Source organism: Mustela nigripes, chromosome 13 (genome assembly GCF_022355385.1).
Source record: "Mustela nigripes isolate SB6536 chromosome 13, MUSNIG.SB6536, whole genome shotgun sequence".
In the NCBI taxonomy this organism is placed as follows: Eukaryota; Metazoa; Chordata; class Mammalia; order Carnivora; family Mustelidae; genus Mustela; species Mustela nigripes.
In genome coordinates this window covers 136,118,233-136,141,638 of record NC_081569.1, presented here as the reverse complement: position 1 = coordinate 136,141,638, position 23,406 = coordinate 136,118,233, and the positions used below count along the sequence as shown (strand labels likewise).

General features: G+C 51.2%; 1 protein-coding gene across 4 annotated transcripts in view; it reads left to right on the top strand.

Annotated features, from left to right (window-relative positions):
• The window catches only part of CLMN (calmin), an 85,203-nt gene that overhangs the window by 25,731 nt on the left and 36,066 nt on the right, over window positions 1–23,406 (top strand). For all 4 annotated transcript variants that reach the window (XM_059373902.1, XM_059373904.1, XM_059373903.1 and 1 more), the window contains exons 4-5: window positions 17,658–17,719; window positions 22,148–22,243. In XM_059373902.1, coding sequence (XP_059229885.1) covers window positions 17,658–17,719; window positions 22,148–22,243 — 158 coding nt within the window. The remainder of the gene's footprint in view (window positions 1–17,657; window positions 17,720–22,147; window positions 22,244–23,406) is intronic.

Genomic DNA, 23,406 nt, shown 5'->3' with positions numbered 1-23,406 from the left:
GACATTGCCTTTGGCTCTTCAACAGCCCCCCTCACACCGCCCCCCACACACGTGGGATCACTTGGTGCAGACGCGGAACCCACATACCACCTGGGAAATAACGAGTGTGCGCAGGAAACCTGGAGGTTAGATGGGGTGAGGTTTGGTTCCAGGTGGTCCCCCGAGCAGATTTCCTGTATCGTCGTTAAAAGCCTAATGCCTTTTCAAGATCCCACAGTCTTTGCTCCCTTGGCTAATACCTGCCCTTCCCAGGTTCCCCCCTGCTTCCCCAGCTCACCCCCAGCACACAGGAACGTTCGGTTCCTCGTCTCTGAGACTTCTGTCCAGTTCCCGCGCCCCGTCCACTGCCACGTTGTTCAGGGGCCCCGGGCCACATGCGGGATGTGCGAGTCCTTCCTCGTGCCTCCCCCTCTTGCGTCCATTCATTCTTTGCACCCCGCGGTGAGAGGCTTCCCGGCTCGCAGGGGGACTCCCAGGAGGGCTCATCCGCGGGGACAACATGTCCCTTAGCTCTTCTCCATTCTTCACCATGTGTAGTTGTTTCTCGTTTCTGGTGTAGACTAGCACCCACGATTCGCTGAAGTTCATGGCTTTTTGAGCACAACGTAGACGGGGGGGGGGGGGGGGGACAAAGGAGAGAAAAGACGTGGCAGAGAGCCCGTTGTCTGTCATGTGTTTCCTGAGCCATTCATTTTTGGCTGCTGCGCTGGGGATGGGGTGTGTGCGGAACAGGGTTGCAGGTTGTGATGTGGGGTAGAGGTGTCGGAGCCCACCGGAGCATATGCATAACTGTACTCATTGCTCAAGAATTTTCAGTGGCCTGAAACATCGCAGCTAGCCGGACTGCCGACAACAGGGATGTGGCTGAGTGGGTTTCAAGAAACAAGAGAACGTGTCTTGTACCAGTTAGGATTGTGTTTAGCCGCAAGTAACAAAAATGCAACTTACGGGACTTCATCCGAGAGCGTTGATCTAGGTCGCACAACGGGAAGCCCAGAGCTGGGCAGCCCACGGCTGATTCGGGACCCAGTGGGGCCGCCAGGGAACCGCCAGGGAATCAGCTGCTTCCGCCCACTGCTCAGCCATCCTTAGCACTGGCTCTTGTGTTTCTAGCTCCACGGCCCCACAGGGTCAGGAGAGAGGCAGAGAGGGCACACTCCAGCATTCTCCGCTCCCTTCTACAGAGCCCTCCTGGAATCCCCACCCCAAGTCCCTAATTTCCACCCCTACTTCACTGGCCAGGAGCTGTCACATGAGTACCCCTCGCTGCCCGGGAGGCTGGGAAATGATCCTTCGTGAACTAGGCAGATCGCTGACTCGAAATTAGGATGCTGGTGTAGTTGAGAAGAGCAAAATGGTTGGGGGCGTACCCTGCAGTGTGTGCTCAGCCCTCCCTAAGCCACATGGCATCCGTACAGTCCATACACACCTTCTTCCAGGGAGAGAGCCACAGGCTTTCATCCCGCCCCTGCAGCTGGGGCTCAAAATCCAGGATCGTGAAGGGCTCTGCCAGGTTCCCTTCCAGGTCTGAATGTGGCTGGTTCCTTGAAACGGAAGGACAGGTTGTCTGCCTGCCTCCCCTCATCCAGCCCCATTGTACAGTGATGGAGAAGAGAAGGAAGGTAATAATAATGACAACAATAACCACGTCCAGGAAAGGCGAGGAGAGATCCTGCCTCGGCACCCAGCAGCACCCGCCACATGAATACCACGCTGTACGCGTAACGGGCTCTAAAAGTATATTAAAACAAGTGAGGGGCGCCTGTGTGGCTCCGTGGGTTAAAGCCTCTCCTTCGGCTCAGGTCATGATCTCAGGGTTCTGGGATCGAGCCCTGCATCGGGCTCTCTGCTCAGCAGGGAGCCTGCTTCTCTGCCTACTTGTGATCTCTGTCAAATAAATAAATAAAATCTTAAAAAAAAAAAAAAAAACACAAGTGAGCACAATGAAAACCCATGCAGAAGGCAAAAATGGAAGGAAAAAAGCAGTCTGGGAATAATTCACCCGTGTAACCCTTTTCTATTGACTTTTCCAGTTTTTTCTGTTCTGGGTATCTTTTATAAACAGAAAATCCTTTTGTCGAATATTACGTTTGTAAATATTTCCCCCCTGATGGTCTGGAGGACAGAAGATCAGAAACACTGTGCTCTGCACGGGGTTGAGTACATGGCAGGTTTTTTAAAGTAAAACTTAAAATTCCTCCCAAATACATGCACATGGCTCAAACGGTAAATACACAGACAGGCTTATAAGGAAAGCAGAGTCCTTCTCCAGCAGCTTTCTCCACCTGCCGGCCTGTCCCCACGGGGAAGCCCTTCTGCAGCCTTCGGACTTTCTCACTTCGGGTTCTTTTGGGCCCAAGGCGTGGTTCTGTGTAGAAGAACTGAGTAAAAATGTGACCTTGAAAATAATGAATTCCCAAAATACGCATCCATTTGCAGAGGGATCTACCAAGGTGGCAGGCAGTGTGGGCCGGAGGTGTTGACCTAAATTAAGGACTTAGACTATTCTACGAATGTTCTAGAATGATCTCCATCCTGGTTTACCAGCAAGTCTGAGTTGGTGGAGGGCAAGGGCGGGAGAAGTATCATAGTTAGGACCACACGCTTTGGGGCCAGACGTAGGTGTGAAACCCGGCTCCGTTTCTTCCCGGCTGGGATGACCTCACTTGTCCCCACCTCGGCAGTGCATCTGTGAAATAGGAATTAGGGATGTTCTTGGTAAGGGCTCTTTGCTGTGTTTTTTTGTTGTTGTTTGTTTGTTTTTTAACACCTGTTGATTTATTTGAAGTCCCTCTTTCTTCCTTCTCTCATTTTGGCTGTTTCTGGTTTTCCAAGAATTGATTTTAGTTCTGGTTTTGAACTTTCAGAACACAGTTATTTTGTTTTTAAAAAGGTTGTTTGAATCGGGATCCAGAGAAGGGCCCTATATGGCAATGGGCTGGTGTCTCCTAAGCCTTCAAACCTTTCTTAATCCATAGGTTTTCCCTCATCTCTTTCTTCTTTGTACTTTGTTGAAGAGGTTAGGTAGTGAGGATGCTTTTAACCGTAACCAGCAGAACCCATGAGAGTGTGATGAGGCTAAAGTACTGCATTAAGAAAACGACAGCCGCCCCACGGAGTCCAAAGGCCCGGGTGTAGCAGGGCCTCAGGAAAAGGCTGGGACAGGACTGTCCTCTGCACGCTTTGCCCCGCTCCATCTTTCTCCTGATTGTTCTTTTTTTACCCTCCAGCCTACACGGCAGCTGATGGCTTCTGGACCATCCACTCCGTTCAGGGTCCAGTTGGATGGAGACGGTATTCAGTCCCCATCTGAGTTGGCCTCCAGGGTCCCACTGCCCTTACCACCCAAAGCAACAGGCAGAGCACTCAGGGGGTACGCACCCCAGTGACAGTACACACACCTCGTGGGTTCACAGGCTCAGAAGAAAGAGACAAGGCATGCATGGTGTGAGCCCCAAAGACTTCACACCTGAAGCCGTAAAGAACGGACCGCCAAAAACTCTTGAAGTGAAGTTTCCTTTAAGCACATGGGCCTGCACGGCATGTTATCTCACGTCTTCCTGAGAGTCCATCAGACCTAGCTGCTTCATTGGCCATTCATTTCAGCCAAGTGCCAAATGCTAACATGGGCCAGAGGTGGCCCTTGGCCACTGTGTGCAGGTGGGGGGCATTCTGCCGTCAGGCTTGTCCTCATGATCCCAGAACCCGTGCACCAGATATGCTGGCCTGGGAGAAAACCCTTCATGGCAGCCCAGTGCCCCCAAACAAGCCCGTGGACGTGGATTCCAAGTCAGACCCCCACTGATAGAGCCACAGTGATCTACTCCCTCAGGGCCACCACCCTGCTGAGCTGGTCCCCACACTGATTCCTGGAAATCTTCCCCCGAACTTTCTGGGTTCCAACCCCATCAGATCTGCCTGAGGTTGTGGCTCCCAGAAACAGTGAGCAGAGACTGTGGGAGTTGCAGGGGGTATGTACAAAACGAGAGGAGACCTGGATTTTTTCCTAGAGCCACTCTGGGGAGGTTAGATGGACAGGCTGGAGGTCAAGGTTGCAATTGGAAAGTGAGTGATCCAGGCCATATTGGAATGGGTGTGGTGGTTTCGGAGGCCAAGGGCAAGGAGCAGGCTGGTATGTGGATTTTCCACTCTGTCGACAAGCATCTGCTCTCACATACCAGGGGCAGCAGTGATGTACAAGACAATTTCTGCTAACGGATTTACTCACTCTCGTGTTCATGCCTTCACCGAGGATACCCTACCTTCTTGAACAAAAACCCTTAAGGGGGCTTACCTGCTCCGTAAAACAGACTTAAAAAGAAAATCAACAAAAGAGGGCTGCATCAGATAATATCTTCGTAAACATGGGGTGAAAGTTGGTGTCCAGATTACGTGGGCTACGGCCCCATTCATCCGCGAAACTTGGACTTCAGGTTTCCTAAAGAACTTCCTGGCAGCAGAGCAGTAAAGGAAACTCTGCAGGCTGTGAGGTTTTTCTTGCCCCCAGTGAGGAAAATGTGAGTTTTTCCAGCAGCCCCTGCACCTTTCTGTAAGAAGCTGTTCGTGACAGGATCTGTCCCTTTTTTGGGTGAACTCCTGTGTTTTCATCTCCTGCATAAACACACAGATTGATTTTCAAATACAGATTCACCCCGAAGAAATCTGTGACAAGGAGAGTTGTCGCAGCATATCCGGATGGAGGAAAGGGAATTGTTTTCAAGTGCGATAACAAAGCCTTCTTCCAGCTCACTGGCTTTTTTGGCAGCCTGAAAACCATTTACCACGCTTTCTACCGAAATCAGCTGCTGGCGAGCACCGGTCTAGTTTTAGTTTCTAAAATGCAAAGATTTGAAGGACTGGAAATGTTCGGCCTCTCCAGGTAGCCCCTTGTGCTGTTGGTCACCTCCTATGGCCTGCCTTCTTGATGTCGAACGGAGGCCCGCTGACTTCCTCTCCCTTCCCTAACTCTTGTACCCTTACTGGATTTGCCCTTTTCCGAAAGACAGCTTTAAGATCATGGGAGCCTGATTTTGGAGAAGTGCTGAGTGCCTCATCCTGAGAGGCATTCAAGTAGACTCTGGATGACTGCCTTAATAATGCCATTGCTGGGGACGCCTGGGTGGCTCAGTTGGTTAAGCAGCTGCCTTCGGCTCAGGTCATGATCCCAGCGTCCTGGGATCGAGTCCCACATCGGGCTCCTTGCTCAGCAGGGAGCCTGCTTCTCCCTCTGCCTCTGCCTGTGCTCGCTCTCTCCCCCTCTCTCTCTCTGATAAATAAATAAAATCTTTAAAAAAATAATAAAATAATGCCATTGCTGGCGGGGAAGCTACCCTCGGTAATCTTGAGAACCTTTTCAATTAGAACACAAGATTCCTGAATGATCTGATGAACAGAGGGATTCTGGGTTCCTCCTGGAGCTCAGAAAATGGGGAAGACGATTACTCTCCTTGAACAAAATTTAATCTACTGAGAAGTTTTGCCTACAAGAAGGAGGAGGTAGCCTTTCTTTTCTTTTCTTTTCTTTTCTTTTTTTTTTTTTTTTACTCATTTCCATTTAAACATTACAGAAGAAGAGAAAAAAAAAATCAATGATGATTATTTGGGGTGGTTTTTCCTCTTGCTCCCTTGGGTTCCTCAGATAAAGGGGTGAGGCAAGGAAGGAGTAGGTGCTCTGACCAGTTTGTCTTGGAAAAGGCCAGTAGCTGAACAAGGAAAGCAAAGGTAAGAATCACATCAAAGTGTGATTGCCCAAGTGTTGTCTTACTGGAGTTGGTGATGGGAGAAGAGAAAGTATTCTCTGATCTGCGGGCACTAAACACTCAGCTTTTCTGCTTTTCTCTCTTTTTAAGATTTTCTTTATTTGGGGGAGGGGGTGGGACAGAGGGAGGAGGGATCTGAAGCAGACTCCCCACTGAGTGTGGACCCCCACACAGGGTTCGATCCCGCGATCACGAGATCATGACCTGGAGCCAAAACCAAGAGTTGGACAGCTCAACTGACTCAGTCCCCCAGGTGCCCCTGCTTTTCGGCCTTTATTCCCCAGCTGCCTGCCACTCCACCAACCCAAAGCACTCCACCACTGCTGTTTTATTTTCCTATGACAGCAAATAGAATGCAAACAAAAGCCCGCTCTTGAAGCCCCAATGTGAATTTTAAAAGTTGGGCTGTCACTTCTCCAAAGAAGACATACAAATGGCCAACAGACACATGAAAAAATGCTCCACGTCACTAGCCATCGGAAATACAAATCAAAACCGCAATGAGAAACCAGCTCACCCCAGTTAGAGTGGCAAAACTTTAACAAAACAGGAAACAAGAAGTGTTGGGTGAGGATGTGGAGAAAGGGGACCCCTCCTACACGGTTGGTGGGAATGCAAGCTGGTGCAGCCACTCTGCGAAACAGTGTGGAGGTTAAGAATAGAGCTTCCCTACAAACCAGCAATCACAGTGTTGGGTATTTACCCCAAAGATACAGACATAGTGAAAATAAGGGGCATGTGCACCCCAACATTCATAGCAGCAGTGTCCACAGTCGCCAGACTGTGGAAAGAGCCGAGATGCCCTTCAACAGATGAATGGATAAAGAAGATGTGGTCCATCTACACAATGGAATATTACGCAGCCATCAGAAAGGATGAAGACCCAACTTTTGCATCAACATGGATGGAACTGGACGGGATTATGCTGAGTGAAGTCAAGCAGAGAAAGGCAATTATCATATGGTTTCACTCATATGTGGATCGTAAGCAATAGCGCGGAGGGAGGGAAATACAAAGACGGAGAAATCAGAGAGGGAGATGAACCATGAGCCTCTGTGGACCCTGAGACACAATCTGGGGGTTTCAGAGGGGAGGGAAACCGTGTAACCAAGCAATGGGTATGGAGGGCATGTGGTGTTAATATTTAACTAATGAGTCACTGAGCACTGTATCAAGGACTAATCATGTACTACACAGTGGCTACCTGAACATAATTGAAAAACAAAAAAGTTGCGCTGTGAGGTTGGGCCACCGTTAAGACCCGGGATGGCTGCTTGAATCAGGAGGAGGAGCCAGTGGAGTCCAGGGCCGGGCTTGGCAAACTGCGGCCCACTGTCTGTTCATATAAATAAAGTTTTATTGGAATATAGTCATGTCCATTTATGTACTGTCTCGGCTGCTTTCCCGCCAGGACCACAGAGTTGACTACTTGCTGGAGACCACGTGGCCTGCAAAGTCTAAAACATTTACTGTCTGGCCCATGACAGGAAAAGTTGCCAACTCTTGGCCCAGAGCAGTGGCTCTCAGCTCTGGCTCAGCGTCAGAATCACCTGGGAGCTTTAAAAATGCAGATGTCCAGGCCCTGCCCCCAGGGAACTGGGTTCAGTTAGTCTGGAGTAGAGCCCAGACATCTCTATATTTTAACGCTTCCCCAGGTGAGTGTCATGTGTGCCAAGATTGAGAATCACATGTCTAGTCTCTGGGTTGTCTTGTTTTGTTTTGCTTTTTAAGATTACAGACCTGGAATGTGCCATTCTGCAGGATTCGTACCCATGACAATGATCCAACCTTGACCTCAATGTCAGAGTGCAGCTGTTGGGTCCCAACCATGTGTCTGTGGCACAGGCACACTAAAATCCCTCTGGGACCCTTGGGGACTCAATATGCCTGAAGAGGGTTGGAGGTGCCCTCGTGTGCACACGGACACACGCAAGTGTCCATTTGGATGGTCTGTGTCGGGAGGTAACTTTGGTCTGCTTTCAAACCAATGCATGTCTAACAGGAGCCAGTGTCGTGTGAAGCAGTCGTCGTCATGTTGGCACAGCTCAGTGGCTGGACCCCGGCACAGGCAGCCTGGCCTTTCTCCTGCTAATTAACATGGAATGTTGGTGACATGTCCAGCCGCCCCCCCCTTACCCCCGCCGCAGGTCCCAGCCCTCCCTGTCCTGCTCACAGTAGGAATTTAGAGTCATGCTGCTGTCGCTTTGTGTTAGCAGCGAAAGCTGTACATGGGGGTTTCACAGTTTGCTTTCTCCCTCGCATGTAAAGCAAGTATTAACCACCTTGCCTCTCCCCATCCGCCCGGCCTCAGACTGTGTCTACCGGCCAGGATGACCAACTCATCCCAGTGTGCCGGAAACTTTCCCAGTTCTAGCCCTGAACCTCCCGAGTCCTGGGGTCCCCCCCTTGGGTCCTGGATGACCCGGGGAAGTGGGACTCTCTAATTCTCGAGATTCCCACGGCTGATCGGCCTTTGCTTGTATCTGAAAGCATCAGTATGTGAGGGCAGGTGCAGGGCTTATTAAAGACAGATGTGCTTAAAAATGCAAATCAAGGTCATTTGTATGAAGTGGAATGTTTTTCATCTCCTTTAAAAAAAAAAAAAAAAAAGCTGAACCCAAGCGGTCGAGTTAATTCTTCTCATGAGGCCTGGGAAGATCCGTTTGGGGATAAAATACCAGGTCGGCCGTTACTCCGCCATTGACCGAACCCGGGTACGAAACAGGTTCTTCGTGAAGGTTCTTCAGTGAAGTGTTCATCTGGAAGGGGTTTTGCCCAACCCAGCGCCACGCCGCAGGGAGAGTCTTGGCTTTCGGGGACCGCGCTAGAGTCTTCTCCAGGCTCAACTGCCAAGCGTGCGGGACTCGGCGTCCTCGTCCATGCCTGAAGCACTGTCACTGCCCTCGGGGGAGCGGGCGCTGGGACACGTGAATAGCGGGTGTCGCTGGGACAAGTGAATGGCGGGTGTCAGTTGAGTCTCACTGTGCCGGGAGCAAACAGTAAATGTGGGCTTCCTCCCTTCCTTCCTGGGGAGCCTGGTTCTCACTTGTGATGGGTATTAGCTAGGACAGGTGGATCCCCCAAAAAAACCCCAAGATGCCTGTGGCTTAACACAGGGACAGCGTGTTTCTGACTCACTCAGTGGTCCGACCATGGTATTCCTCATTGGGTGGTATCGCTGGTGATCCTTGTCCAAGGGGAGAATTGGGAGTCCAGGCTCCCTCCCTCCTGTGGCATGTCATCTTCTGTGTCCTTGGAGTTGTCCTTGCATAGTGGTCACAAAGCCAGCTCCCTCCCTCCTATGGCCCTGTCATCCTCTGTGTCCTTGGAGTCGTCCCTGTGTAGTGGTCACAAAGCGTGGCGGATTACCCGCGCCTGCGCTGAAAGTGGCCTGCCTCGGACCCACCCACATGCCACTGGCCGGGGCCCAGTCGTGAGGCCCCCGCCACCTGCGAGGAGGGGGCTGGGAAGTATAGTTTGGCTATGTGCCCAAGAGGAAAAGGAAGCAGAGTTTGGCAAACACATGCTAGTCTGTCCCAGGACGTGTGGCTGCCCGGTTCACTGGCGACATGTCAGGACCGGTGGAGACGTTCCTCGTTAATGAACATCTCTCTCTCTCTCAGCAAAGCAGACGTCTACAAGGAAGCTGTGATCAGTTTTACGAAGAAGAGTGGTCTGGCTTCAAGTGAGTTTAGTTTAGAACAAGTTAAAGAATTTTTTTTTTAATTGCGGGACTTACCACAACCTTTAATAGACTGCTATTTCCCAGACTTCTTGGACTCCTTTTTTATTTTTTAAATTTTATTTATTTATTTGACAGAGAGAGAGAGAGAGATCACAAGTAGGCAGAGAGGCAGGCAGAGAGAGGGAGGGAAGCAGGCTCCCCGCTGAGCAGAGAGCCTGATACGGGACTCGATCCCAGGACCCTGGGATCATGACCCGAGCTGAAGGCAGAGGCTTAACCCACTGAGCCCTCCAGGTGCCCCTGGACTCCTCTTTTGAGAGGCCTTTGAAAACTAGTAGTCTATGGAATGTGGTTCAGAAAACACTGCCTTAGAAGTTAACTCAGTATTCAGAGGACAGAATACTTTCACGAAAACACTTGTGTAAAAAAAAAAAAAAAAAAATCACCAAAATATAGCAGAGTTCAGTTTCCCAAGGATCTCGGTGTCAGGAGTTTCCTGAGGTGAGCCTCCATGCTGTGTGAAGAGAATATTTCTCCACCTTTTTTTCTTTTTTTTTTTTAATCCTTCCCTCTTCCTCTCCCCCTCTCCATCCGTCCTTGCAGAGCTGTCAGGACAGGGTCCCCGTCTTACTACCCACGGCTGAGTGTCGCCGTTACTGTCTGCGTCCTGGAGGGGCGCGTGCGTGAATGATCCATGCGGGGCTCCTTCGGTCCCCAACTCGCCTTCAGCTGGACACGTCAGGGCGGTCCGCCTGGACTGGTCATGTCACCCTGGTCTGTCCATCTGGGTCGATGTGAAAAATCCCTTTCCCAAGCTTAGGTTTTTATGACTGGCTGGCGTCATCCGTCATCATAAAAGTGGACTGAGGTTTAGCGTTGAGGTTAGACAGAATCGCTCGTAGAGAAAAACTAGAGCGGCTTTCTTTTTTATTTCTGTTAGGCAATATATATATATATATATATATATATATATATAGCTTAAAACTTAATTTGGTGTGTAATTGGGACTAGCTCTGTGGAGCCCTGGGTTATGGGTTTTGGAGCAGCTGAGAAGCAGGGGCATGGCGGGGCAGGACGTGGTATGTTAATTGGTGGCCTTTGGGACCTGTGAGAGAATTGGATTTGAGTCCCCAGTTAGAATGAGCTTGGCAATTTTATTTGAGTCTCTAGTGGTGCATACTGGGAAGACCACTGGTTTGCACCAGCTCGAGCAGGTCGCCGATAGTCTCCATCTGGGATGCCCCTGGGCGCGTCCCCCGTCTGCACGAGGGACAGAGGCCAGCAGGCGGGAGCCAGAGAGAGGGTGACCGCGCTCGGCCAGCTCTGGCCTGCCACTTCTCTGCACACTTAGGCAATAGTAAGTTGCGTGCTGCTGGGCCTGTGGTCCCAAGGAGGGTTTTGCATTTTACTACCAAAGTCTTGATAAAAGGAACTCAGGTCAGAGCAAACATTCAGGGAGGAAAAACAAAGGAAATTAAATGCAAAATCAGTGCGGGTGCAAAACCACGTGGAGGCCTTGGCTTTAATACCACCAGAGCCGGTGGGGGGAAGTGGCCCCCAGGAGTCGGAACCAAGGAATGCTGGCCTGGTGTTCCTGAAGCCTGGCCCCTCTCTCCTGTTGAAAAAGAAATTGCTGTTTAATTTGTTTCTGAGTTTTATTTCTCAAGTGAACCAGCATGGGGCCATGTAATGAGCTTGTGTTTCTGGGAGGTGTTGAAAGACGGGAAAGGAGCAAAACCACGGCCAGACGGGGTGGCCAGGAGCTCCCGGGGGTCCAGCAGCAGGAGGACCGGGGGCCGGGGGGATCTGCCGGAGCACTGGCTTCTCAGGGTGCTTCGGGGGGGGGGGGCGGGCGGGACGTGTCCTTGCATGGGCTGCTGGCCGTCCACGGGGAGACCAGAGAGAGGGAGCTGTCTCTCCGTCTCTGTTTAAGATCCTCCGGGCGGGTGGCACGGGCGATGTGAGCCAAGGGGGACACTTCAGTGGAGAGCGGGTCTGAGCCGTGGATAAAAAGAAGACTATTTGGCAGGAATGGGAGAGTCTGTGTAAGCCTCTCAGGAGGCTGCTGGTAGAAGGCTTTCTGGATCAGATTATTACCCGAGGAAGCCCTAGAGATTGTCCCCGGTGGGGGCTGCAGCTGTCCCCTGGAGCTGAGATGGGCATCTGTCCCGTGCCTGGCGGATGGGAGCGGCCACATGCTAGGAACTCACCCCTGTACCAAACAGAAGTAACGATAGGAACGTGTGGGGCCCTCCCACCACCCTGCCTGCCCCTGGACAGAAGGGGTGGGTGACTCTCCCCCTGGAGACAGGCAGAGCCCACCAGCCATAGCCAGGGTAGCAGCGCCCCTGCCAGATGCCCTTGTCATCCCAGACCTGGGTGTGTGACCCCATGCGCCCCCCACTTGCCACTGCTATCGCCTCCCAAGCGCTGACCAGACCGAGAGGAGCGGCCTCCACGACCGCCAGGTTGATTCGTAAAAAGGAGCTTGTGTCCCGGACTTGCTAAAGGACTAAAGGATACAGGAGCACGTGTGCCCGTGAGGGGCCGTGAACGGTGAGGATGGGCAGGTCTGGTTCCCGACATGCGTCACACGCCGGGAGGTGAGCAGTAATGGGGACAGCTGGGTTTCTGCAGTGCTGCATGCCCTGCGCTGGGCCGAGCCCTTTGAATGCTGTGCCCCGTGGAAGGCCTATCGTCACTGCCAATGCCCCTGCCCCTGTCTGTCCCCTCCTGCACCCTCTCCCCAGCTGCTTGATGACCTGAAGAGTCACTGCCATGCATCTCTCTCTCTTTCTCACACACACACACACACACACACACTGTGGGAAGCCCTTCTGCAATGGCTAAGACCTTCACGACCCCATGACGTAGGTATCATGAGCCTCTCCGGGAAGATACCAGCAGACCTCTCGTTTGCTGGAGCTTTTCTTTGTATTCTGTGGCAGGAAGGCTGAGACAGAAGCCGGCTGGGGGTGTCCCATAGGCAACCCCCCCCAGGCCTTCTCACCCTGAGCACTGCTGACATCCAGGGCTGGATACATCTGTCCTGTGGTAGGGGCCATCCTGAGCACGCTAGGGTGTGGAGCTGCGTCCCTGGCCTCAAGCCGCTAGATGCCAGTCGACCCCTCCGCTCTGTGACAATCAAAACGTCCCCAGATGCTGCCAGATGTCCCACGGGGACAGAGGCACCCCACTGCTTGAGCACCAGCCAGGAGCCAGGCCTATGAGGGGACTTCAGCCCATATAGGGCCTGCCCAGCGTGGGGAGTAGGGTCAGGGCTGCAGGAAAGCTGGAGGACTTCCTGGAGGTGGGTGTGGAACACTGAGCCCAGCAGCCTGGCGGAGGAGGAGAGCAATGAGGCCTCAGCCTGCCTATCTGCCTCCTGCCTCTCGCTAGGTAGTGCCTCTGATGTTGGAAAGAAATGCTCCCGGCTGACACATCTGAATGGACATTGCAGAGTGAAGGCCCCCTGTGGGAGTTCTGGTCTGCAGTCCTTCTAGTAAATTCTGGTTCATCTTCTGGGGTGTATGAATTCAGGACTGAAGCCACTCTCAAGAAGAGCCCTTTGGACAATGAAGGAACAAGAAATGCCATTTATTTTTTTTTTTTTTTTATTTTTTGCCTGTTGCCAGAAGACAAGCTGGGAACCGTACCTGTGTCCCCTATCTTTGGTCTCCAGTGCGACCTACGTACCGGGCTCCAGACAGCCTGTTCCTTCCATGCCCAGTGACAGGTCTGGTGCACGCCAGACACTGCCTGGACAGAGCCAAGAGATTGTGCCAATTGTCTCTTCTCAGTTAGATCCAGGTTCTCCAAGTGTACCACGTGGTCACCCAGCAAAGCTGATTAAATGCAAGTGCCCAGGCCCAGGCCCCAGAAAGAGTGAGTCCAGAGGTCTTGGATGGGGTCCAGGAATTAGCGTGTTAACTGTCACCCTGGAAGGTCTTGGTGTGAGTCATCTGTGGGCCATACTTTGAGAAACACCGAGGCATTTGCTGATCACATTAAAGTTGCGTACATGAGTATCTTCATGCTTTAGCTGTGTGTGTGTGTGTGTGTGTGTGTGTGTGTGTGCGCGCGCGCACACATGGTTCTAGAAGGATAATCAATAAATTATCAATAGTGGTGATTTCTGGATGTAAGAAGATTTCAACAACAGATTTTAGATCTGTTTCTCTATGCTTTCCTGTATTTTAATTTTCTTATTACGAGCATGTGCTTATAGACAGATAAACCACCAGGCCTTTCTCATGGGTGAGGAAGAGCAGAGATATTACAGAGGAAATGTTAGAGAGGAAGTAGTTTTAAGGGAAGTGTGGACATAGGGAAAGAAGGCTACCATATAAATCTATTTTCACTCCCAAGCCAACATCCCTCTCTCTGTGGTTCCCAACTCCTGAACCAGCCGCCGGTGGCCTGAAAAGGGAGAAAGGTCACATTTTGGAATTGCCTATTCTTTTTTTCTTTCTTTCTTTCTTTTTTTTTTTTTAGAGAGAGAGCAAGCGTGTGTGCGTGTGGGTGAGATGGGATAGGGAGAGAGAATCCCAAGCAGGTGCAGTTCAACTTCACGACCCTAAAATTGTGACCTGAGCCGAAATCAGAAGTCAGACACTTGACCGACTAAGCCACCCAGGCACCCCTGAAATTGCCTATTCTTGGCAAAGCAGGGGGCTAGAGTCACTCCAGGGGTGGCGGGTGGGACTCGGGATGGTGGCTTTGTGCCCAAAGCTTTGGCTTCCCTTTCTGCCTTTCTCCCGTGGGTCCCGGGGCTGGCAAGCTCCTCCTCCTCCTCCTCCAGCCTGCCCCACACTGGGGCACCCGGGGCAGCCAGGCAGGCCTGGAGATGGTGCTTTTATAGCTCTGTTATTGCTCTGCTGTTACCCGGCACCCCCACTCTGGGCCCCACAAACACTCCGTGAAAAGGCCAGACCCCTTCCAGAGAAATCGCTCCCTACACCTTTACAACGTGATAGGTGCGGAGGAAAAAAGGGGCCACGGGATTTATGGAAACTATATAAAGTTTATGGAGTCTTGGCAGGCCAGCAATAGAAGGAGTCTGTGGGGTGGGGGAGGGTATCTCGAAATGGAGAAGGTCATGAAAGAGCGTCAGACTTTGGTGCTGAGACGACAGACGGAATACTGCGGGTCCCGGGTGTGCCGTGTGACCGTGAGGCCCAGGCAGGTGGCCCTCCCTTAGCAGCTGCTGGTGGAGCCTTGTGAGGGTGATGCCTTTGAATCTTCACCGCATGCCCATGAGGAAGGCACAGTTTTCCTCCTCCTGTAGAGGGGAGACTGAGGCAAGGGTATGTTGGCCGTCGTGAACTTGCCCAAGGTTGCACAGCTAGTGGTGTGTGGCTCACAGGGGATATTCTGGGGCAGGCTAAATTCGCACAGTCTCTCTCTCTCCTGGGTATTGAGCAATGTGTCCCAGTTTCAGGTCCAGAAATTGCAGTCTCCATACCCTATTTCAGTTTGGGACTCATCTGTTATTTGTGATTTAGTCTCATGGTCCCCTGGTGTCTTCCGTCATCACGTTGCCCTCCTGTGGGTCAGCTTTGCTGTCCAAGCTAATCTGTGCTAAGATTCACCCACAGGCCATGGCTGGAAGGGAAATGAAGCCTCCCCGAGATTGGTTGTGGGACAGGGCAGGGCTGGGACACTGCCCTTGCCTGCAGGAGCCCCCTCCATGTCTCACTTCCACTGTGGGATCCTCTTAGGACCCCTGGAGGAGTACCCCCCGGGGTCTGAAATTACCTCCTCTCATCCCTATCAGCCTGGAAACTTGTAATTTATTTTGTCTTCATATGTGCCTTTTAGCTTCCATGTTTTCTCTCCTGCTTAGCTGTGAATTCTTGGAGTGCAGATTCCACGAATGTGGTTTTTAAAAAAGATTTTATTTATTTATTTATTTGTCAGAGAGGGAGAGTAAGCACAAGCAGGGGGAACAACAAGCAGAGGGACAAGCAGGCTCCCTGCCGAGCAAGAAGCCTGATGCGGGACTCGATCTCGGGACCCTGAGATCATGACTTGAGCCAAGGGCAGAGCCACCCAGACTGAGCCACCCAGAAGTGCCACCATGGATGTGTTCTTTATCTCTGACTTTGCCCACAGGGTCTGGCATAGTTCCTAGCATGTAATGATCACTGACTAAATACCAGCCAGGAGGATGGAATGGTGGAAGGATGGATGGGTACATGGTGGATGGACGGATGGTTGGATGGACGGATGGTTGGATGGATGGATGGATGGATGGATGGATGGATGGTTGGATGGACGGACGGTTGGATGGATGGATGGATGGATGGATGGATGGATGGTTGGATGGATGGATGGATGGATGGATGGTTGGATGGATGGATGGACAGATGATTGGATGGACAGATGGATGGATGGATGGTTGGATGGATGGATGGACGGATGGATGGATGGATGGATACTTGGGTGGAAGGAAGGAAGGAAGGTTGGTTAGATGGATAGATGGAAAGATAGATAGATGCATGGACGGATAGATGCATGCTTGGATGGATGGATAGATGGATACGTGGTTGGGTAGAAAGATGGATGGATGGATGGATGGATGGACGGATGGATACATGGTTGGATGGATGGATAATTGCAAGGATGGATAGATGGACAGACGAATGGGTGGCTGGATGGATACATGAGGCATACATAGACTAACAGACACCCACTTCCTCTTTTGTAGCCTTCCACATAGTTAAACCAACAGTCCAAACCAGGTTCTCTCAGGCTTTCACTGAATGCACTTCTGTTTCAGGGGACGCACTTTGCTCTCTCTGAAGCCATATGGAGAAACCAGCCTGAGTGTTTGAATGTGTGTGTAAATACTTTACAATCCCATAAACTTGTTTAAAGACAGGTGGGGGGGGTGGAGTATAAACCAGGGCAGCCTTTTGGGAGGGCAATTTAGAAGTAGCTATTAAAATGTTAAATGTGCCCACCACTGAGCCCCTGCGGTTGCACTTTCAGTTGTCAGGCATGAGACATACATTCATACGCTTGTGCCCAGAGAACCCCTCAGAAGGGCACTTACACAAGGATGTGCACTGCCACACTGCTTGTGACGCTGAAACACCGGAAACTGCCAAGTGCCATCAACAGAGAAATGGCCGCCAAGCTATGGGACACCCATACCATGTCAAACACTGCAGAGGCAGAAAGGTCCCACATGGGGCTGGGGGTAGGGTGCGCTCCAGTCTTCTGGAAAACTCTGAGTCTCTGTAGCCCATGGCCCTCAGCAAAAGCCCCCCTCCCCCCCTCCCTCATTTCTATCAACTTTTTTTTCTTTCCTCCTCTTCTACCCACAAAACACAGTTTACTGGAATTAGATCTTTAATTCTTAAGCCTGCTTGCTAAGTGACCTTTCCTTACAGAAAAGGAGGAAAATGAGAAAAAAAGCAGTTAATGTGCATAATTACTGTCTGCTGGCTCTTCAATTAAAAAGATTGAAAGCCACAATATTAAAATTTGATTTATGGGCAAAATATCTACCTAATAATGAGGCTGAGAGGGAAAAAGAACCATAGTGGTTACAGAGAACCCGAGCCCCTTAGCTCCCCCGGGAGATAAATTGCCTCCCATTTTCTTATTGCTAAAGAAACATGGAATGGTTTTAAGCATATTTGATATGTTCCTCCAATATGTTGAAATCCAGAACTTAGTAACTCAAGAGTCTTCTGGCTCAGACATTTCAAGGAAGCTTCCTGAGGGGCGCAGCAGCCTAAGCTGGGGTGTGGGGAGCGGGCGGGGTGTCCTGGGGTCCCAGGGTCCCAGGGTCCCAAGCCAGCTAACCCTGCGGAGCTGAGGAGTCAGCGGGAAACGCACGGAATCCAGCTGCCGAGTCCCAGCTTGGCTGCGTATTAGCGGTTTGTCCCTCTGTTTCATCATCAGTAAAATGGGAATAACCTCACTGGTTGTGTGATGTTGGGCACATGCCTCTGTTTTCCTACCGGAAAGAATATGTTCCGTGTGTCTGAATTTGTGGTTATTTATTCTCGTTAAGGGGCTGGGGAGAGTGGATTCCAGGTGCCACGTAAGCCGTCGCGGACCCCGTTCCGGAAAGGGCTTCCCTACCCCAGGGGCATGCTGGGGTCCGTCTGCCATCCGCCTGGAACCCCTCTTGGGAAGAGGAGAGCAGCATTTTGCCCGTATTCTGTTTCACCCAGCTAATGGCATTTCTTTGTTTCCAGTCGAAAGGGAAAATGTGCAGAAGAGGACCTTCACGCGTTGGGTAAACCTGCATCTAGAGAAGGTAAGTGGGGCTCTTGGGCTTTCGTTCGGTGACCGATTCATCCGTGAGCGGGCAGTGCAGGAGCGTGGTGGGAGGGGAGGGGTAGCTCGGTGGTTTGGGCTGTTTGCTTTTTTCACGTGTTCGTTTAAACATCTGCTGAGTACATTTCACTGCCAAGTGTCCAGCTCTGTCTTGGGAACACGGACGTTAAGACAGGGTTCTGCCCTCGTGGGGCGATCAGTCCACTTGCGGAAGGAAAAGGTCTGTCTTTAAATAGGAATCGGTGAGCGCATGTTTGAAGACGTTCACTGTCGAACACCCCAGATGCCTCCATGAACAGAGGGACCCGGGGTAGGGCTAGGGCTGGGCTTCCGGTCCTAGGGGGACAGTAGGGGACCCTCTGTGTGAGGGTCATTTGTAGGTTTTTGGATTGATTTATGCAAGAACTCAACACCTTTTAACAAAGCCAGATTCCCTTGTTAATCACAGAACATCGCTACCGACCAACGATATTACCTGCCCCTTTAGGTGCCTCTGGCTTTGTGCATCACACGTCTCCTTCAATCCCTGTGACAACCCTCATTCCCCCTCCTGCTACCAATGAGGGAAGAGGCTTTGGAGACCTGAAATGGTTTTCCTGAAACCAAGAAGAAACCTCTTCCAGTGGCTTCTTCTCTGTATTCAACTTGACGTTCAACTTCTTTTACCCCTTTTCTTTCTGACACTCTGGGGCCAGGCAATTTGGGATTGCATTTTTGTCTGCAGGCTTCTCACACACGGTCACCATAAAACCGAAGTGGCTGTTTCAGCCCCTGAGAAACAGACAGAAGGATGAGCTGCAGAGGAGAGGCGGGTTGGAGAGTGGATAACCAGCCCAGCCCGGAGCCGGTGGAAATCTGAGCCCTCTGAGCCCTCCCCACACACCAGTTACCCCCGAGGCAGGGAACATTCTAACTTGCCAAGGGCAGGGGGAGGAGAGATGATTTGAAGAGACAGCTGATTCATCAGGCTGCGTGTCCTTCCATCGTTTCTTCTTAAATTCCACTTTGTGGTTCTCCCGATAGATGCAGCCCACTGCACGTTTCCTTATAAAGCTGATAGTGTTCAAGTCTCCCACTTTAGTGAGGTTAGGTGTGTGGATTTTCTTCTCTCCTGTCCTCCTAGAAGGTGCAGAGGCAGCTACTGACTGCCCGTAGAGTTAACCCAGAAGAAGGGGTCATAGGGGAAATCTGTGAGATCGCCAAGAAAATAATAGTGGTTTTTCGGAAGTGCAGCTCTTGACCAAGATTCTAATTCGTGCCGTTGACCTTGGGGTCGGTCATGTTTCCCCGAGCAGCCCCTGACCACCCACACCTCTATCCCGCACCTGGACAGTGGGGTCCCCTGGACCCAGGAGGGCTCCCGAACTGCCCAGGATACAGAGTTACAAATCACTTGCCAGTTGTTTTGACTCTTGGTGTATTTTCAGCAGGGCTCATAAAGCAAAGTGTTATTTTTGGAAAAAAGGAAAACCATTCCCCCAATCTAAGTTCGCAGGACTCCTAAATTAATGCCTGATGTGTGTTAGCTGGAAATTCCTCCTGGTGGATGGAGGGCAGCCATGGCAGTTCTTTCTTTCTTTCTTTCTCTCTTTCTTTCTTAATTGAAAAGTAAATACTGAAAAGGATAGAGTGTGATGCAGCAAATACCCGTACACGCACTCCCCAGCCTCAGGGAGCCCCCGTCCGCACCTGTCGGATCAGGGATGGCCTCCTTGGCCAAGGCCCCCGTCCCTTCTTCGGGGCAGGTGGGTCGCCCTGCTCTGAGAATAAATCAGATAACACCTGAAACCCATGCCTAATAAACAGGGCGAAATTAACAGCCATGTTTCCAACCTGGAGACTTTCAAGACCAACCTTTCATGTCAAGGAAACCCGGGAACCGCTCAGGGACCTGGGCTTAACTACAATTTGAAGGCTGTCAGAGATATTTACGGAGTCTGGGGCTTCTGGAAAAATTCCTTCATTTACCAGAGGAGTTAGATCATGAAGAAAGCCCTGGGGGTGCTGTTTACTCGGCCATACCGATCTCGTGAAGCCCGTGGAACCTTTGGGGCCCCGGCCGTGTTTTCGCTGGAGCAGGTTCAATGTCTCCCGCTGCTGTCCCGCCGCGTGGCCTCCGGCCAAGTCCCCATTTGCTGCTGCCGAGGCCCTTCCAGACGCTGTCGGTGGAAATTACTCTCCGGGTTCGACGCCCAAGCAAGGCTTGGCCGTGGCTGGGGCTGGTACCTGGAAAATTTGTTAGTCCATCTATCAGGGGGTGTTTTGTCCAGGCGTCACGTTTTTCTGCCTCGCGTTAGCAGGAATAACATTTCCGCGAGAGTCTCTGTAACCTGATGCTGTCGTGTTCTGAGCGGAATGTGCCCAGGGAGCGGTGGGGGTTTGCAAAGAAAATAATTTGCCTGGTGGTTAAAAGGCACTGTTGCCCTAGAAGCAGATCCCTTTTCTGTACACCTGCAGGAGGAATCGGCCTGTATTTGGGCTAACGGGGGGGTCAGGGGGCTCATATAAGGGGTAAGGAAATGCCACCTTCCTTCATAAAAAAAGAACACAAGGACCCTCCAAAGCTATCAGAAGAAGGAGGCCTTCCTGGAGGGAAAGGTGCCCAGACCACAGCTCCTCCGTGTTTCCGAGGCTCTACTCGGACCCCTGAGTCTCTGGCTGGTTTCCAGCTACCAGCCCCACCCCCAGTCCCGTGTCCCACGTGAACGGCCCATTCATTGTACCCAGGAGCAGGCCCCACCTGTTGCAATATTGCCAAAAGCCCCACGACCAAACACTAAACTGAGAATTCACGCTGGGGTGAGGGCGTATTACAAAGGTGCATTTCTAGAGTCTGTTCCCTGCGATTCTGTATGCTAAGTTCTCATCATATGGCATTGAAGGACCTGTTATCAAGCTGGTTTGGTCAATAGCAACCTTTCTTCAGGCAAAGTATTAACCTCGAACCCGAAAGAAAGGCCAGTAAGAGCTAAACTTCTCTGATGAAAGCATGGGGTGCCAGCGATAAGACTCCTTCTCAGCACCCCCAGGTCCCCATAGGACACCCTGAAGCTGTTCTGCTCTAGGCCAGGGTTCCAGGAAAAACGTGCTTGGAGATCTGTGTGCTGGGGCCTCTGACTGACAGTTTCCAGGCAGCCCTGGGAGCCCCCAGACCACACGTCCAGCGAGACTCCTGGTGGACACAGTTCACCTAGACAGTCGATCTCTCTGCATCCAGGCCCAGAGAGGAAACCCCAGGCAGCCTCCAGCTTTGCCCACCCAGGGCTCCTTCATGCTGTAGATCGTGGGGGCCGAGTTGCCCCAGGGAAGCCTACGTTAAGGAAAATACCCAAGGCCCAGTTCCTGTTGAGGGTAGAGCCTGGATTTGAACTCAGGAACTCCCTTGATTCTTAGTGGAACAGGTAACAGTAGCATCTTGAGGTTACACTGGTTCTCCAGAAGTCTGGCCTTTGGAGAAGAACCAAGGGAGTGGCGTTCAGAATGCTAATTAACATTTTTATACAGTTTAGTTAGTTTGATTTGTAATAATAAGCATGGATTACTTTTGTGGCTAAACATAGAAATATACATGAACACCTATGATAAATCAGCCTCCCAACCTTTGCGTCCCTAACAGGCCTACGAACTTGGTGGGGGTGGGGGCAGAGATTCTCCTCCTGAGCCAGCCGTCCAGTCTGTCCATCCCGCCCCTACTCACCACAGCTGAGTCACACACACTTGCCGCCTTCCTGGCTCCCTCCGCCAGGGGTCCCGCCACCTCCAGAGTTGGACTGAAGATTGATGAGGGTCAACTGGCACGTCAGGATGGTCACATTTAGAGATGGAGCAGTGGGGGAGGCGGGGAATCCTTGTGGACACTGGCACTGAGGCCCAGAGGGTCACTGACTCAGCATCATGGCATCATGGCGTGGGTCTGGACAACGCCCGTGGGCAGCCAGTGTGTCCTGATGAAGGAACAGGACTGATGGTACAAAAGAGCAGATCTGCCCAAACACTGGGGGTGTCACCTAACCTCTTTGAGCCTCAGTTTCCCCAAATCTAAAGTGAAGGGCTTATACTAGGTAAGTTCCTGGAAGTCCTGCTAGAATCATTTTATTCTATGGAGGGTGATAATGCCCTTTCTTGCTCCCCTTAAGGAGAAGTGTGGATGCAATGTAATGGGGATGGGGGGGATCCCAGATCTCAGGGTCCCAGGGATCTCCAAGGTCCCTTTTGTGATCAGCCCTTTGGTGCCAAGTCTCCTCCATGGTTCACCAGCCCAGGTGTGCCTTCCCCCCGCCCCTGGGGACTGCCTGTACCCAGATTTGGATGCATGGAAGTCTTCTCCTGCAGGAGACCTGCAGCTCGGGCACAGTTTGGTGGATCACACAGGCCACTAATCAGCTTCTTTTTTCCGCTTCTTCAACAGTGCAACCCACCTCTAGAAGTTAAAGATTTATTCGTTGATATACAAGATGGCAAAATCCTAATGGCTTTGTTAGAAGTCCTGTCTGGGCGAAATCTGGTACGTATGTCACATACGTGATATCAGGGAGACACCAGCTGCAAAGGATAACTGCTGGTTTGTGTTCAGTACACAGCTATATGTATGCGCCCATGCCTGGCCATGTGTGATCCTGTGACCAGAAACTTGGAAGGGTGACATTCCTTTCTCAGTGACCAAGAGTGATACAATCATGAATAGCTAAGCAGCATCTTTTTTTTTTTTTTTTTTTTTAAGTAAATACACTTCAGTAAGTAAATAAATAAATGCTCAGTATTTTCCGGGAGTCAGCTAAGGGTAAAGATGGAAACTAGATCATTAAACTTTAGCTCTCCAGGCATTATAATAACTAGCCAAGAATCAGGAAGTTGGAGGAGAAAGGCATCTTGCCAACCGGATTCCATTACCCGCCCAAGGCTAAAAATACAACTGCTGGCTTCTAGAACCTTCTCTTAAGTATAGTCATTCCCCCTTATCTGCAGAGGATACGTGCCAAGACTCCCAATGGATGCCTGGAACTGGCGGCAGCACGAAGCCCCGTCTATGCTATGTTTTTTCCAATACACACATCCCTGTGATGAAGTTCAATTTAGAAATCAAGCACAGTGAGAGATTAACAAGGATAACTAATGATAAAATAGAACAATTCTATCACCACATACGGTCACAGAAATTACATGAACATGAAAAAAATAAATTAAAAACAAATTATGTGAATGTGAACTCTCCCTCTCTCACAGTGCCTTACTGTCCTGTCCTTATCCTTCTCCTCGTGATGATGTCAGTTGACATCAAGCCCACGTGGTGAGAGGAAGCGAGGAGAAATGACATAGGTCCATGATGTAGCATGAGGCCACTCTGACCCTCTGACCACACGTCAGAAGGAGGGTCCTCGGCTTCTGGTCTGCAGTCAGCTGAAAGCGAAACCACATATAAGGGGCGAGTGTGATAGGACCGTGTTGTACTGAAGCAGCCAAGCTCGAGGGTCCTTCTACTGTGGGTCTCTTCCCTGGCTCTCCACATTGTATATGTCCGATGTGTGCAGGTTGGTCCTTTCTCTCTCCCCTTCCCAGAGCAGGGCTTCTGAACCCCAACACTGTTGGCATTTTGGGTCTGATAGTTCTGCGTTATGGGGACTGTCCTGGGCATTGCAGGATCTGTAACAGCAGCGTTGGTCTCTACCT